Genomic DNA, 16,964 nt, shown 5'->3' with positions numbered 1-16,964 from the left:
AGCTGGAATTCCAGCCGCTCAAGGGTTTGAAAGGACAGTGTGCTGCGTCTAGGGCATCAGCGTGGAAGTCAGGAGACCCGAGCCAGTTGTGTGACCTTGAGCAAATCCCCTCACTCATGAGTCACTCTCCTCAAGTGCAGAACGGGGGCTGGGGGAGGGCCAGGTGCCCAGTGTCCAGCAGAGGCCTGGGGTGGTTCACGGCCTCCTCCGGGGAAGTGTCAGCTGCTCACTGGCCTTTTGGGGTGCTGTCGCTCCTTTATGGACTCTAAGTTAGGGATACAAGGCCTATCTTTCATTACCCAATAGAGTTTTTTCTAAAAAAAAAAAAAAGAAAAAACAAATGCAATCACTATGTAGTTAAAACAAATGTGTAAATCTAATCGTCCATATTCAAAATGCTAAATCAGCTACTCAAAAGCAGCTTTTAGACTTATGGCCTCATTTGCAAAAGGGGGGAGCTGTCCTTTCTAGATTTCTCTCTGAATTTCTTGAGCTCTGAGAATCCTTCCGTTGTGGTTTTATCCCCATCCATTTTCTTGTGAATAGGAAACTTCACACATTGCCTCTGCTTCAAGTGATGCATGTTAATTTAGGTAATTGGGCCTAGAAGGACACTCCCCTGCCACCTAAGGTATTTCTTAAGGGCAGTCTCCTGGAATGACAGGTCATTTCACCACTGACCCTTTAGGAAGTTTACTAAATCCCCATTGTCCTAGATTTGCCTCTGTTTATTGCTTTGAGAAGACCCCAGGTCTTCAAAATGAGGGCTTCCAGGTTATTCTTTGAGGCCTCTGGCAGCAGTTTAAGAGGCCACCAGGAGCTATGGACACGTTCTCAGGTCCCTGTGGGATTGGATTTGCCAAGTTATAAATGAGAAACTCCACAGCTGTGATTTCTCATCTTGGCCATTTTTTTTGGTACGCTACCGCCCGTGTGTCTTCATCACTTCATTTCTGACAGTGGAGAAGTTAGAAAGCCAAAGAGATTGTGCCAGGGTAGAATATTGCCAGACAAGGTGCCTGTGAGTTTCTTGATGTTTTAATAGTGCGCTGGCTTAGTGTCTTATAGTGTACAGACATCATTCCATTTGGTACTCGTAAGTGTCCTTTGAAATATGTTTTCTCTTTTCTTTTTTTTCTATATTGTGTGAACCTGTACCCTATTTGTTAAGAAAAGAATTTGAATTTGAAGAATTATATATATATGTATATATATATATATATACATATATATATGTGTGTATATATATATATATATATAAAATAGCTAACACTTGTTCAGAGTCATCTACATACCAGGGACACTTCCAGGTGGTGTAAATCTATTAACTCATCCTTAGAACTGTCTGGTGAGGTAGGTACCATTATTATCCCTCTTTTTACAGAAGGGAAAACTGAGGCTTAGCGGTGAAGGAACTTATTCATAGTCAAATGGTGGAGCCCCCAGTTTTAACCACTGTACTAGAATACCTCTCTATAATAAATGAGGCCAAGGGAAGTGTTAAGTCCACATACCCACGGCAAGAATTACCACTATTTTACAGACGAGGAAAGTGAGCTGAAGAATAGGTAAAGGACTAGAGAACGAACTTATGGTTACCAGGGGGGAAGGGTAGGGGAAAGGGATAGTTAGGGAGTCTGGGACTGACAGGTACACACTGCTATATTTAAAAAGGATAACCAACAAGGACCTACTGTGTAGCACGGGGAACTCTGCTCGATACTCTGTAACAACCTAATTGGGAGAAGAATTTGAAAAAGAAGAGATACATGTATACGTGTAACTGAATCACTTTGCTGTACACTTGAAACAAACACAACACTGTTAATCAACTGTACTCCAATATAAAATAAAAAATCAAAAAAGAAATAGGTAGGGTGACTTGCTCAAGGTTGCAAAGCCAGAAAGTGGCATCAACGGAACCAGAATCTTGGTCTTCTGTCTCTTAGTCGTGCTTCACTGCCTCAGATGGCATCCTTCTTAAAACGCAAAACATGTGTCTTTCAGAACCTGGCAATTGGGGCAGGAGCTGTCGGATCTTTGCAGCTGACCTACATCTCGAAGGTAATGTTGGCCTGAAGCTCTGGGGATTCATGGTCCGTGAGTAGGTTGAGGATGTAAACCGGAGGAAGCGTCACACCTCGGGCATTGGCATCTGGGGATGTTGCTTGGCCATAAAGTGCTCCCCTTCCTCACGGTGGCCCGTGGAAGCTTGCGGCTGACCGGGGCGGGGTGGCCTGTGGTCAGCAGGTTCTTGGAGGGTGGCCTGCGGCCTCTCACTCCTGGCACCCAGCAGTCAGTGATGCTGCCAGCTCCCGCAAAGGAGGGATGGGGGGTGGGGGGAAGAGTGGGACGTGACTTTGTTTTTGTAATCGGGACAAAAAGGAACACAGACACGACAACAAAAACCCTGGTGACTGGAAAGGATCCTCCCAAATGGCGTGGTTGCACTGGCATGGCTCACAAGGAGCGAGGGCTGCACTGGGATTATATGCATCACCTGGACGGGATCGCTGTGGCGGGGAGGCTGCGAGCGCCCCGAGGAGGTTCCCAGATGAGCCAGGAAGCCATTCAGCGGCCAGATAAGGGCTGGAGGGTCCGGCGGGCAGGCCGACAGTCCATCCGCTCCCTGGTCCTGTTTGCACAGACAGGGCGAGAGCAGCCCCTCTTCCGTGCTGAGACCTGGGTGGGGCCTGGGGCTGGCTGCTGATGCCCAAACGTAGCTGCTGAATTCAGCTTTGTTTAGCGGCCCCTCCCTGGAGCAGGCACCAGCGCTGAACTGTGGTGCAGCAGTGATAAAAAAAAAAAAAGGCTGGGAGATTTAGAGCCTCGTTAGAAAGAGGAGCTCTGTCCAGTGAGGAGAGCCAGGTGGCGCCCAGCCAGGACCGAGTTTCCGGAAGGCCCGCTCTCCCCACACACCCCTCACGTCAAGTCTCTTGGGGACCTCGGCTTCCTTGTCCACGTTCTCCCATCCTCAGGGGGATGAGGCCCTGATCTGAGTGGCCCCTGGCTCCTTTTTGGAACAGGCTTCGGGAGTCCTTGGGCAGCCCTCCATCTCAGCTGGGCCGGAGGTGGGAGCAGCTGCAGGGGCTGCAGGCCAGAGTCCGGCAGACACAGCCGGGTGCCAAGGCAGAAGCTGCAGGCAGTGTCTGAGCGCCTTAGAGGGAGCAGGGAAGGACCTGGGGAGGGGGAAGGGCCTGTGGAAGCAGGCAGTTTGCATGCCTTGTGGTTAGAATGTGGCCGCCTCCCGGCCCAGCGGTCAGAGGCCTGGGCCCTCCCCTCTTCTGTCCTGTCTTGCTGAGAGCTCATTAGGTCATTTCGTTAGGAGGTTCAGAAAAAGAGGATTCAGAGAGCGGGGAGCAGAGAACCTAAACATTAATGAAACTCCAATCCCTCTCCTGTTTGAGAGGGTTTTGTCGTCGTTGTTTTTCCTGATGGGAGAAGAGTGAATACAATCTCCTGCAGAATCGTGATGTATAAACGTAGCTCAGATGAGGGTTCCTAGAATTCTCAGCTTGGGAGGCTGCCGTCATTTAGCAGGGGTGGTCCTGCCTTTTACCCTTCATGGATGGGAGAGGCAGGACTGGATGGGTTTTGCAAAACCCCCAGCTGCCACTGGGTCAGGTTTCACAGAGAGGAGAGCCTTTAACTGCTGCCTGACCCAATGTCAGAAAGCAGGGGTTTACCCAGAAAAACATGTAGCCGGGTGCTGGTATCAAATTCAGCATTCCGGGTTACTTCTTGTTAACCCCTAGGTGTTCCCTCCCCGAGGAAAGCGTTTAACCGGCAGTGGCAGCCTGGCCGGAGCATCTGTGTGGCCTCTCCGTTCAGGGGTGCTCCTTCTTGCAGGCTGGTGTCCGGAAGATGGGGTCCTTCAGAGAGGCCAGCAGAGATAAAGGTTCTTGACTTGATGTCGTCCAGGCTGTTGACAGAGGCAGGACCAATTCTTGGGCAAACCAGAAAAAAATGGATGCTGGCCTTTGGTGCTACCCACCTCCCCGCTTTGCCTGGGGGCCCTTCTCTTCCACACAGCCAGGCCCACCGTCCCACCTCCAGCTCGCGTTCCGTTTTGTCAGGGCCTGGCCCTTCCTTAACTGTAATGAAGACCCTCCTGGAACAGTGTTCCTGGCTTTTGCGGGGGCGGGGTGTCAGGGATCCTTTCTAAAGTCCGATGAAAAGCGTGGTCTCATTTCCCAGGTAAATCATGCATGTGTGCACGCACCCTGATTTTGCCTGTGACTTCAGGGCCCCTTGACTCCCTGAAGCTGGTCCAGAGACCCCAGCTTAGAGCCCCTCCGACTGCTCTGGGTAGGTGGCCGCTGCTTCCCCTGCTCTTGGTGCCACCTCGTGGGGCAGGGTCTCTCTGGACACGGAGGCCACGAGCTGCACCGGAGCTCCGAGACCGTGGCCTGCTGCTGCTGCTGCTTCTGCCAGAGGGGCCCCAGCTCCACTTCCGGCCGAGGGCAGACAGGGTGGGGCGGGCTAGCAGTGCCCCGGCGCCCCACGACTTTGCTGCTCCTGTGGTCTGTGCGCGATCTGATAAGAGCAAGTTCCTGAGAGTCTGTCGAGCTGTGGGGCGGCCTCGCTTGCGTCACCCTGCGGGTGACCCGTGCCCGTCCCTCCCTCACGTCCCGACCGCCTCTCGCTGCCTTCTCACCGAGGACCCATCGGTCAACCACCGTCGTGCAGCTACTTAACTGCGGCCAGCGTCAGCCTCAGCCACGCTGCTTCTTCAAGAGCCTCTGTTCCTTTACTTCTTGTGAAGGAGGCTGCATGGCCTGTCCTGGTGACCAACAGACGGTAGGGGTGGGAGGAGTGGGGTTATGCCTCCCAGGAGGCAGGGATTCTGCTGGGGGAAGGCCAGAGCTGTACCTCTTCATGGTAAGTGAGACCCCCCGCAACCCTGGCCCTTCTCTTGGAGGGCACAGCAACCAGTAGCTATGACTTCGTTTTCTTCTTTTGTCATTCCCGGACTCTAAGAAGGGGACTAGTCATTCCACTCTGGCTTTGTCAATCGGGAAGCTGATCAGAGATGTTGAGGGTCTTACCCTTGCTCAACAGCCCATGGGGGCTGACCTGGAACTGACGTCCTGTTCATTCAGCAAGAGCTGCTTTGCCAAATAATCCTTCTGTGGTCACCATGAGGCAAATTATAGACGTGCATGCGTGTAATTGGTGTACCCCCAACTGAACGCTGGATAAACATACAAAAACAAATGAAAAACCAGGCGATCTCTTTGAAAGCTTGGGTTCCGGTAATAAGCACATTCTCCCCGGATAGGCTGGTGATAAGTTGTGGTCAGAGTGGGCCTGTTTGTCACCCAGCCAGGGCGAAAGTGTCCACAGTGGTGCTCTCTCTTGTTGATGATAAATTGTCAGTGTCGGGGAGAAAGAGCAAGCCTCCTAATAAGCCAGAGAAAAGTCTCGAAGCACCCAGCTTTTCACTGCCATTTGAAAGGCAAAGGTAGAAGGGCAGCCGTGAGAGAGGTGGGTACTGAGGACCGGGATGGCCGAGGCAGTTCTGCGACGGTCAAGGTTATACAGGAACCAAGGGCAGGACGCGCAGGAGCTATGGGCTCAAGGACCTGCAGGAACACAGATGCTGAAGGAGGAAGCGCACGAGTCACCGACAGAGCATCAGCGGCAAGCAGGATGAAGGCACACAGTGTGGTTCAGATTGAATTCTGGGGTCTGAACCCCAGGAGAACAAGATGGCACGGGGGCCAGGACTCAACGTCATGAAGCTCCAGCGCACGGTTCCTGGGAGTGCTGACGATGTAACGGAATTTGCATTGTGTGTGTCTGTACTCAGGATATGGGGGCTTACCTTTGCATAAATCTTCATGTTTTTCGGGACCATTTAAACACTTTCTTAGGCCCTCTGTCCTCCACCTCACATCGTGGTAAACATATCAAAATGCACCCACATCCCTCGTTGACTCTTAATTGTCTGGCTGTAAGATATTTGAAAGGATTTAAATCATTTTACTTTTGGAATGATTTGGCTGTAACTCATTTAATTTATGATTAGCTCTAATTTCTCAGCTGTCATTTGCACATCCAAGGATTCTTATGAACCAAGAAAATCGAAGCTACTATTTTCGAATGTAGTGCGATTTTTGTGAATGTTTAATTGAAACGTGAATGAAGTTGACTTAATGTGTGACATCTTGTAGGCGTTTATTTAAATACTTGTCAATGAGGTTGATATAATGTTATACAGACATTTAATTAAATATTTATTAATGTTGCATTTTCTTAGCCCCCGGAGAAGCTCACAAGGCCCTCAGCGTTTTGCCCATCGTGCCAAGCACGGCACGGCTTGTACTGGTATGTGGAGTGGGTGTATATAGCCCCTGCTTGGTTGAGCAGCTCCTGTATGACAGGATGGCTTAAGTGCTTCACCTGCACTGTCACATTTAATCCTCACCATAGCCCTATGAGAACGTGATTTACTAACCCTATTTGATAGAACAGGAAATGGGGTCTGACGACTGGGCCGCCTGGGATTGGGGGCCTGGTGCTCTGGCACCGAAGCCCAGGCTGTACCGCCTGTCCTTCCTTTTGATCTTTTATAGGCTGCCACCTTGGTTCCCGTCTTGAGTATTCCGGGCAGTATTAATTTTAATTCCCAGGTACAGTGGTGGATGCCTGCTCCAGGGAGGTTCAGGTTCCATCAAGGGCAGTCACCTAATTCCATATGATGGAATATGCTTTCCTTTATTTGTTCAGTGTATTTGAACCTGAATGAGGTGGGCTCCCAACATGCACATACTCAGGAATATACATGTAAGAGGCAGGCTTGAAAAAGCAAGATAACACAGCAGGAGATAGAAAAACCCTTCTACTTCAATACAGGTAGGTATGCTCTCTGATTCCATCGGCCCCTCTCTGGGCAGGTGGCAAGTGCTTATTTTCATGGTGAAACAGTCAGGGTAGAGATAAGGGAAATTGATCAGTTGTCCCAGTGCAGTGAGTGACGGGCTGTCTCACCTTTCTGCGAGCTCTGATTGGAATCTATGTATTTGTGACAGTTCCACCTTTAATTCACAGAGCTGTTTAGGGAGGACGTTGGTGGTTGAGAGAGGAGTGGAATCTTGCTTGTGTGAATGGGGCCAGTGCATGTTTGTGGTCCAAAGAGAATTTTATCAGGACTCTGGATTTTAAGAGTTTTTGCAAGGATGAAGATTCAACACAGATATCAAGATAGTGATTATCTCCGAGGGGTGAGGATGGGATTCTATCAGGGAGGGGCACACAAAGGGCTTCTAAGAAATAGGACCGATAGTGGCTTATTTCTTTTTTTTATTATTATTTTATTATCTTTGGCTGTGTTGGGTCTTCGTTTCTGTGCGAGGGCTTTCTCTAGTTGTGGCAAGCGGGGGCCACTCTTCATCGCGATGCGCGGGCCTCTCACTATCGCGGCCTCTCTTGTTGCGGAGCACAGGCTCCAGACGCGCAGGCTCAGTAGTTGTGGCTCACAGGCCCAGTTGCTCCGCGGCCTGTGGGATCTTCCCAGACCAGGGCTCGAACCCGTGTCCCCTGCATTGGCAGGCAGATTCTCAACCACTGCGCCACCAGGGAAGCCGCTTATTTCTTGATCTGGATGATGAGTACAGGGTTTCCACTTAATTATTAGTTTTTAAAATGTTCAAATATATTTTATATACTCTTTGTATAAAGTTTTCCCAATTTAAAAAATTTGAGAAAAAACCCCCCACAACTTTACAACACTGTTGGAAACATATTCATGTTTCTTTTATTTTTCATTTGATTTAGGTGAGCATAGCCACCCCGAAGCAGAAACCCAAGACTCCGTTGTGCTTTGGTGAGTACTGAGCCCAGGATGGGTTTTCTGCACACTCCTACAGCAGCTTCCTCTTTCGAGTGGAGACAGTCCTGTGACCTCATGTGACTTCTACCCTGTGTGTGTGAGTGACTGCTGTCCCAGCCATGTCCGTGGGTCTCAAGTGATACTCCTTTCCTTGGTCTCCCTGCAGAGATTGTTAACAGCATGAGACAGAGGCACAGGGGCCAGTGATGTCTCAGTTCTCCTGGCTCCGCAGGGCAGGGTGCCGGGTATCTACCTGAAGTTTTCGGGAACCTTCATCTCAGAGCAGAGTAATGGTGTGCTCAGGAAACGTGGAGACTCGAAGGAGTTGGGGGATAATAGTAAAGAAGGAACGTTCTGTTGAGAGTCTTGTTGCCAAATGAGTGACCGGTGGGAGTGACACAGGAAGCAGAGCCGCTCAGTGGAGGCAGGTCATTGAATCATCAGCATTTAATTGCCTTCTACTGCCTTCTCAGTGCTGTACTGGGTGCTACGAGCAGATGCTAACAGATAGCTTCTGTTGTCTGTCTGGTTCTGAGTGGGAGCTCCATGAAGGGAGGGATGCTTCTCTGCTTTGTCTTTGCTGTATCCCCAGCACTTGTGTGGTTCCTGGCACACAGCGGGTCCTCACTAAATATCTGCTGAATGAATAAATGAATGAACTAAGGGATTCTGTGTCTACCCCACAATGCTCACCTCCTCCAGTTCCGGCTTATTTATGCCTGGAAAGTAAAATGGTCCTTTGAGCTGTCCCCTTTCCCAACTTCAGGTTGCTTCAGACTTCTTTTGTGCTCTTTCTCCCACTCCCTTTAAATATCATGACCAAGCTCAAACATGACTCTCAGATTTTGTGGTCAGCGGATCTTAAAAAAAAAAGTGAACCCAGAAGTAAATTGTTGACTTTATGGGGTGCTCAGAGGAAAGACCGGGTTGAAAATGAGGTCCAGGTCACAGACTTGATGGCAGGCAAGCTTAGTTACATTTCTCAACCACAGACAAGACCCCTAACCTGGGTCAGTTGTGCCAGTGGAAACTGGGAGCACTGGGGCCAAAATTATATGTGTATCGTCATGACTGTCAGTCTCTTGGCGCCTCTGAAAAGCTGTCCAAGCGTGTGTCTTGTGGATGGTGGATGAGCCGCCTCACTGCACAGCAGCACGTTAAGGCTATTGTTGTTGTCTTGTGGCCGATGGAATAATCCACACCTTTTAAAAATGAGAGCCCGCTGCTTCCCAGATACTCACGCAGGTGACTTTGCACCGTGGGAAACGTCTTCGTCTGCGTGGCGGGGATCCTCCGCCCTGCTAGTTGAAGCGCCTTAGTTTTGTGGAGTCCCTGTGTTGTGTGTGTTCTGACCTGGGTTCTTCTCTCTTCGTCCCCGTGCCTTTTGCAGTCATCAACGCCCTCTCGCAGAGGTATTTTCTTCAAGCCAATGACCAGAAAGATCTGAAGGACTGGGTCGAAGCCCTGAACCAAGCCAGCAAAATCACCGTACGTATGATCTTTCTCCTTTCTGGAGGGAGTCAGGGCCTCTTCCCCGCACGGGAACGACCCAGATGGCGGCGGGGACTTTCCCAGGACCCTGTTCCAGACTAGTTCCCCTACCTCTTCTCACACCTTGGCTGACTAACCACAAGTTGAACTGAGAGTCTGAGTTTGAATCAAGCTCAAGGGGAAGTTTATGGAGTGTCCCCTTTGTGCTTCCTGGGAGGGCTCCTGGTCGGTCGTGGTTTGGGTCATTCTGGGATGCTGATTCAGAATGTGGCGGGATTGGAAGATGGATTGCTGACTCCGAGAAGCAGAGTAAAGGAAACTCACATGAGGAGGGAAGTCAGAACTTTTTCCTGGCTTGGGGGAGACTCTTCTGACTTTAAGAAGCCACCTGGGGACCAGTCCAGGCCATCCACCGACCTGTCCTGGGGAAGCCTTCCGTTTATAAGCACCAGTTTACTGGCTGTTCTGTGAGGACTCTTGTTTTCCTTGACTTGGCTAACTCCTTTCTTAGAAATACAGAAAACGAAAGGGAGATGGGTAGGGAGGAAGAGAGGGGGAAACTATGTTTGGGAAAAAACTAGACCTTTAACCGATAATACAGGCAGGCTTCGGGCATGCAATCCACGCTTTGCTGAAAAGCTTGATTTTCTGTAACATACAGTCAGAAATGCTTACATTCTAGTGACTTCCAGTAACAACCAGTCTGTGCTGGGGCAGATCATTCTCCCCGGTATCTCAGGGTTCCCGTGAATAAAGTCATAGAAGAAACCTGTACACTCTACCCAGCGCTAGTGATACCGCACCCAAGCAGAGTACAAAGCGGATTTGCTTGTTGGCTCGTTAGTCTGATAAATGTTGGTAAACCTATGAAAAGAGAGAGAAATGGCGGGGTGGCATGGGGGAGGAAGCTGTTAACGCCCTTCTGCTACCCACATGTTTGTGTGTGTGGCTCTAGAATGCTGACTTTAGTAAAGGTTTTCTTCGTTCAAGCTGAGGTCTTCACCCTTCTGTGTCTTCCACAGTTTGGGGAGTTTCTTTCACTGTCTAATACCTTCTTCTCGTTAAGTGTTTCCTCCCTTGGTCCTGCCTGGTGAACAGGGCTACACAGCCTGCAAGGCAGCGGTGGCCTCTTTGCCTTGCTGTTGTGCCTTGAGTCTAGAGTTGCTCTAAGCGGCTAGTTCCCTGTCCTCTTTCCTGGCCCCACTGGACAGAAGTGATAGGCGACAGGAGTGGGAGGGAGCGGGATGGTACCCAGAGGCCGGGAGTCCAGAGGCCTGCGGGGAGGGCACAGCCTCTGCAGGGGCTCCGTAACCTCCAGGGTCCTCCTGACTTTCCTTTGCTCCGTTTATACACCTCTTCACTCCTCCTGCCAAAGGTCCTGTGCGACAGAAGGAAGAGGAGGGGTACCCTACTGCCTGATTACATGCATTTTTATCTTAGGGCACCTTGTGTGCAAAGTGAAGCATCCCAGGGGGGATGCAGAGATGAAAGGAACAGACAGCGTATCCAGTGAACCAAGCTTTCTCACGGGCCACATCCTTCACCCCTCACGTCACTCCTGTGAGACAGGTGCATTCACTGCCATTTTTAAGATGAGGAAAACGGAAATGAGAGTCTTGCCCCAAATCTAGAGTTTAGTAAATGGCAGAGCTGGGATTCAAACCCAGGACCTTCTGACTTCCAAGATCTCAAAGAGTTTATAAATATATGAAAAATGAGCAGCAGTTGTAAAAGAGGTTAGATTACACACCACTTTTATATCCATGGCTTCTTTTAGCCTTGTGAAAACCTTAGGTAGGGAGGGCAGGTATGATTATCTCTGTTTATAAACGAGGCAGTGGAAGTGCCTGGAGATCAGTGATTCTCCCATGGTCAGGAGCCAGTTTTTCTGCCCGCAGATCACTGGTCATTTAGTGCTGGGTCATTGAGTTCTTATGATTGAAGATAATGGTCGACATAATGGTATTTAAAGAATTGAGTCCGCTTGGAGTATCAGTATTCCTGTGTTAGTTTTCTTGGGCTATCGTAACAAACTGCGTGGCTTAAAGCAACAGAAACGTATTCTCGCATAGTCCTGAGAAGTCTGAAATCAAGGTGTCGGCAGGGCCCTCCATGTGCCCCCTGAAGGCTCAAGGGGAGAATCCTTGCTTGCCTCTTCCAGCTCCCAGTGGCCCCCAGCCGTCCTTGGCGTTGCCCAGCTAATAGCTGGATCCCTCCATCTCTATCTCCACCATTGTATGGGCCTGTGTGTCTGTGTGACCTCTCCTTTTAGGAGGACATCAGTCATTGGTCTTAGGGCCCACCCTAAACCAGCATGACTTCATCTTAAGTTAATTATATCTGCAAAGACCCTATTTCTAAATAAAGTCATGTTCTGAAGTTATGGGTGGACAATTTTGGGAGACATTATTCAACTCACTAAAGTTTTTCAAAAGGGTTGAAAATTGAGCAGTAAAAGTAAAGCACAGCTTACCCCCGTTCCCTCCCAAGTTGGATTATTCCTTGTAGCAATCTAGCCATGCCTGGTGGGAAGAAAGATGAGTCCCTGTGGACCTCCCCCATCAGAGGACCCTCCACGGTGGGTAAAAGGGGTCCCACCTTTCATTGGGATTCTGGGAGATACACAAACCAAGAGGATGAACTTGTTTTCAAGATCTGGAGTGTAGTTATTGGTGAGTTTGCCCTCCACAGGCTGATTCAGAGTCTCAGGAAGTGGAAACAGCTTTGCAGAGGCTCCAGGTGGTTGGCCAGAGGCAGCCCACGATGCAGGGGCGTGAGTGGTGACAACCAGCGGTTCTCCGGGTGGGCTGACGGGTTGAGAGGCAACACAACAGCCAAGTCACCAGGAGTCCTCTTCTGGCCACCGTGAATGCTGAAAGGCCACTTCCCTCCTTCTTTGCTGGGTTTCAGGAATTCATTTGGGTCATTTGGAGGCAATTGTGTTGGTCCACGGTGATTATATCTCTGGACACCCCAGCACTAATCCACATCCCTAAAGAATTCTATCATATCAGAGCAAAACACAGAGAAATCGGAAAGGGTGGTCCAGGTAGGTAGGTAGGTAGTGGTGTTTAGCAGTGGGGCAATTACTTCATTTCAATGAGCTTTAGTTTACTTCATCTATGAAATGAAGAAAATAAGGCCTACCTGATAAGGTCGTCTGAGATGAGAGATAATGCAGTAAAGAGATGGGTACTGTGCCTGGCACTGAACAGAGGCCCAAAGCAATGGGAGCTGCGGTTGTCCCTCAGCCAGAAGGAAAGGACAAGGTGGATTTCTGGCCCAGTCTGCAGAGGTGGTGGGCAGAGCTCACCATGGTCTAAGCTGAGTGCACAGGCCAGGAAGAGGGGCCCTGTCTCCTTTCTGGGGCCCCAGTGTAATAATTGATGGTCTTAGTCCTTTCAGTAGATGCCAGGGGGTATGGCCCTTGGTCCCTGTCCTTGGCAGGCAGAGTTCTCCTATGGCCCTGAGCTGTGAGCTCTTTTTTTTTTCTCCCCGTGGCTTGCAATAGTTTATTTTTTAAAATTTTTAAAAAAAATTTATGTATTTATTTATTTATTTTATTTTTGGCTGCATCAGGTCTTAGTTGTAGCATGTGGGATCCTCTGCTGTGGTGCGTGGGCTCCTCGGTGCGGCGCACGGGCTTCTCTCTAGTTGTGGCGCACGGGCTCCAGAGCGCGTGGGTGCTGTAGTTACGGCACGGGGGATCTTAGTTCCCTGACCAGGGGTTGAACCTGCGTCCCCTGCATTGGAAGGCGGATTCTTAACCACTGGACCACCAGGGAAGTCCCTTAATTTTTAATTTTTATATAGTTTTTAAAGGTTCCTTTCCATTTGCAATTATTACAAAATATTGGCTATATTCCCTGCGTTACACAATATATCCTTGGGCCATGAGCACCTCAACAGTCTGGATTTTTAGGTCTTTCTAGCTCCCAGGGCTGTAGAAGAAGTGGAAGAGGATGTTAGTTTTTCTCGTGGTGTCTGCAGTTACTTTCCTGGCAGATCCACACGGGACGTTGAGTCCTTGTGAAGAACAGGCTTTTTTTTTTTTTTTTTTTTTTTTAAATTTAATTTAATTTAATTTTTTATACAGCAGGTTCTTATTAGTTATCTATCTTATACATATTGGTGTATACATGTCAATCCCAATCTCCCAATTCATCCCACCATCTCCGCTCCCCACCCCTCCACCCCTGCTTTCCCCCCTTGGTGTCCGTATGTGTGTTCTCTACATCTGTGGAAGGACAGGCTTTGTGGTGCTGTGGGTACTGCATCGGCAGCGTCAGGGGCTGGTCTCTGTCTAGGTATTAATCGGCTTTGGGCAGAAAACTGGACTACTCTGGGCCTCTCTTGTGATGAAAAATTTTCCCGTATAAATGAGAAACGGACAAGGAGGAAGAAAAGCGGCAACATGAACGAGGATAAATGACCTCGCGTTGGGAGGATGTTCAGGACTGCGGCAAACTGAAGAATCCGTTCCCCATCCTTAGAGCCGACAGCTGCTTCACTGGAAATCAAGATTTTTACGTGAAGTATCCCAGATTTTGACAACAGATTGAAAAACACACTGGACAGGACAAATGAAACACAGTTGGGGCAAGTCTACCTTTGGGCCACCAGTTTGCAACCTGTGGTCTCAAACTTGCCCTAAAAATTCCGTGATTCTTTCATCAGCAGTGGTGCTGGAACTCCGTCACGGAGAGGAGGAAAGATAACTCGTTCCGCAGAAAGGGCTGCATTTGTAAATGTTAGCACCATTTATAAAAAGTTACTTAGAATATTTTGACAATTAAAATACTTTTGTGTTTTTATTCATATTTCTAAAGGGTTGAAATTTATATCCTCTATCATTTGATGACCGTGACAACTCTATGACTATGTCACTCAGTTAGTGACAGGTCAGGAGTTACACCCCAGGCCCTGGGGCTCCAGAGCTCATGCTCCCCGAGTCCTGTACCATATACCACAGGCAGCTTACCCACTGCTGAGCGTGCTTTCTCCCGTCTTTATGTTCCTGGCTCCTTTTCGTCCTCCAGGTTACTGTTTCAGCATCTTCTCCCCTTGGAGACCTCCACCACCCACACCAGCCACGCCAAGCATTCCATTTCAGGTCGTTCCCCTGCTGCTGTCAGTCTCAGCTCCTGTTTATCGTCTTCATGGCACTCTCCACGATTTGTAATTACTCTGATTGTCAGTCTTGCTCTGTATTTTTGGTCAGTCTCCCTGATCAGCACGTTATGTGGTGTGAGGGCAGGACATGTGTCTGTGTTTGCTGGTTTACCTTTAGTCTCTAGCCAGGCAAGGGCTGACTCGTAGTAGGCGCTCAGTACATTTGTTGAGTGTGTGTGCGTGTGGTGGGCGTGGCTTGCTGAATTCCTCGTATACAGGTTTGGATGGATGGAAGGGTAGCGGGGAGAGGGGCGTCGTGCTATAATTTCGTACATTAGCTTTCCTCCCCTCCCCCCTCCTGCTGTTGCCTCCCCACTTTTCCTAGGCCTTCTGTTCCCTGTTAACTGTTCTGTCATTCTTCCCAGGTACCCAAAGTTGGGAACCTGCCCCTGACGACCGAAGTTCTCAAGAGCCTAGCAACTCCTCTGGCCCTAGAGAAGAAGCCACAGGTGGCCTACAAGACAGAGATCATCGGAGGCGTGGTGGTACACACGCCCATCAGCCAGGTGCTGGGGCCTGGGGCTGCCAGAGGGTGGGGGGGTTCGGGGGTGTCCGTGGTGTGTCAGTGACATGACAGAAGGGCTGGACCGAGGAAAGGGTGAGGGTAGTGGAGCCAGTACACATGGGGTGGTCAAGAAAATACCGGCAGTGCAGAAATTGAGGCCACCGCATCTGAAGTTCCGTGGCAGCACGGCTCTGCATCATCCACGGGGACCGGCACTTGTGAACCCCGTGAGAAGTGGGGTCGAGCATGGCTGGAAACAAGCCCCACTGTCCCTTGGCCTCGTCCGGTTTGCGTTCAGAGTCTTCCCTTTCTCCCGGGTCTGCCCAACCTCCCCAGCCTTGGTCTGTGAACGCACCCCGTACAGTGCCTTCCCGGGGCAAAGCCAAAGGTTTTTTTTTTTCTGGTTTCTTTCTTTCTTTCTTTTTTTTTTTTAGCATCTTCATTGGAGTATAATTGCTTTACAATGGTGTGTTAGTTTCTGCTGTATAACAAAGTGAATCAGCTATACATATACATATGTCCCCATATCCCCTCCCTCTTGCGTCTCCCTCCCTCCCACCCTCCCTACCCCACCCCTCTAGGTGGTCACAAAGCAGCAAGCTGATCTCCCTATGCTATGCGGCTGCTTACCACTAGCTATCTGTTTTACAGTTCGTAGTGTATATAAGTGCATGCCACTCTGTCACTTCGTCCCAGCTTACCCATCTGGTTTATTTCTTACTTGACTGCCATCGTGGCCCAAGAGGAAGAGATGATTGGCCGGAGAGGGTGGGGTCAGGGGTGTGGCTGCGTCAGGAGCGGGAGGCGCTAATCCTGCAGCTGTTTCCTTGTAGAACGGTGGGGATGGGCAGGAAGGGAGTGAGCCCGGCTCCCACGCCATCCTTCGAAGGTCTCAGAGTTACATCCCCACGACAGGCTGCCGTGTCCCCACCGGGCCCCCCCTCATTAAGAGCGGCTATTGTGTGAAGCAAGGGAATGTGGTGAGTGTCCGTGCGGGGGCTGGGAGGGGGTCTGGGGACCCCGGCAGCCAGTGGGTGTGGGCGAGGCAGAGGGGAGGGCAGTTTGCAAGGAGGATCGTGGAGCCAGCCACGCCCAAACCGCCCATACCAGGGAGAGGCTGGGGTGGGGAGAACTCCCGCCCCGCAGCTCGAGGTGATCCGAGGAGTCGCCCCGTGAGAAGTCCTTGCCCCTGACCCCCAACGTGGGAGCCTGGCTTCGGTGGGACGGGGTCCCCCGGAGCTTAGAACCAGAACGCACCCCCGGAAATGCTGGGAACTCTTCTCACATCCGGCTCTTTACCCTTTATTTCAGCGCAAGAGCTGGAAACGACGCTTCTTTGTGCTGGACGACTTCACCATCTGCTACTTCAAGTGTGAGCAGGTTTGTAGTCACTCTGGGGCCCACCTGAGAGGCCGTGCAGGGCAGAGGCACAGGAGTCGCACCCACGTGTGTGTGTCTGAGCAGAGATGTGGGCACACAGCCTCCGGGGGTGCTTGTGTCTAACCTCCGTCCGCCTGGTGTGCGCATCTTCACGGTGATGTAAAGTGGCCTTAACTCCCTGCCTTTGTGGTCAGGGCCACAGAGCGTCTTCTTAGATTTCTTTCCTCTCTCGATTATTTTGAGACCTTGTCTTGTTTGCGACCTGGTTTCAACCAGTCATCTCTGATGATGATGGCTCCTGGTCTGGGCGTGGGGCTGACAGCCTCATGCACTCCCTCTGTTTCCCCCCCAGGACCGAGAACCACTGCGTACCATATTCCTCAAGGATGTTCTCAAGACCCACGAGTGTCTGGTCAAGTCTGGGTAATTGTCGCTGCTTATTCTTCTCTGGTCAGAACTCCGTGTGCCCTCTTAACTCTTTTCTTTTTTTTTTTTTTCTAAACATCTTTATTGGAGTATAATTGCTTTATAATGGTGTGTTAGTTTCTGCTGGGTAACAAGTGAATCAGCAATACATATACA

General features: G+C 50.1%; 1 protein-coding gene across 4 annotated transcripts in view; it reads left to right on the top strand.

Moving 5' to 3' along the window:
- Positions 1–16,964, top strand: part of PLEKHA2 (pleckstrin homology domain containing A2) — a 55,631-nt gene that overhangs the window by 22,902 nt on the left and 15,765 nt on the right. For all 4 annotated transcript variants that reach the window (XM_068531917.1, XM_068531919.1, XM_068531920.1 and 1 more), the window contains exons 3-9: positions 2,008–2,064; positions 7,780–7,828; positions 9,225–9,322; positions 14,863–15,003; positions 15,836–15,982; positions 16,314–16,382; positions 16,735–16,805. In XM_068531917.1, the coding sequence (XP_068388018.1) occupies positions 2,008–2,064; positions 7,780–7,828; positions 9,225–9,322; positions 14,863–15,003; positions 15,836–15,982; positions 16,314–16,382; positions 16,735–16,805 (632 nt within the window). The remainder of the gene's footprint in view (positions 1–2,007; positions 2,065–7,779; positions 7,829–9,224; positions 9,323–14,862; positions 15,004–15,835; positions 15,983–16,313; positions 16,383–16,734; positions 16,806–16,964) is intronic.

Source organism: Eschrichtius robustus, chromosome 21, assembly GCF_028021215.1.
Source record: "Eschrichtius robustus isolate mEscRob2 chromosome 21, mEscRob2.pri, whole genome shotgun sequence".
Taxonomy (NCBI): domain Eukaryota; kingdom Metazoa; phylum Chordata; class Mammalia; order Artiodactyla; family Eschrichtiidae; genus Eschrichtius; species Eschrichtius robustus.
This window is presented reverse-complemented; position numbering and strand designations above follow the sequence as displayed.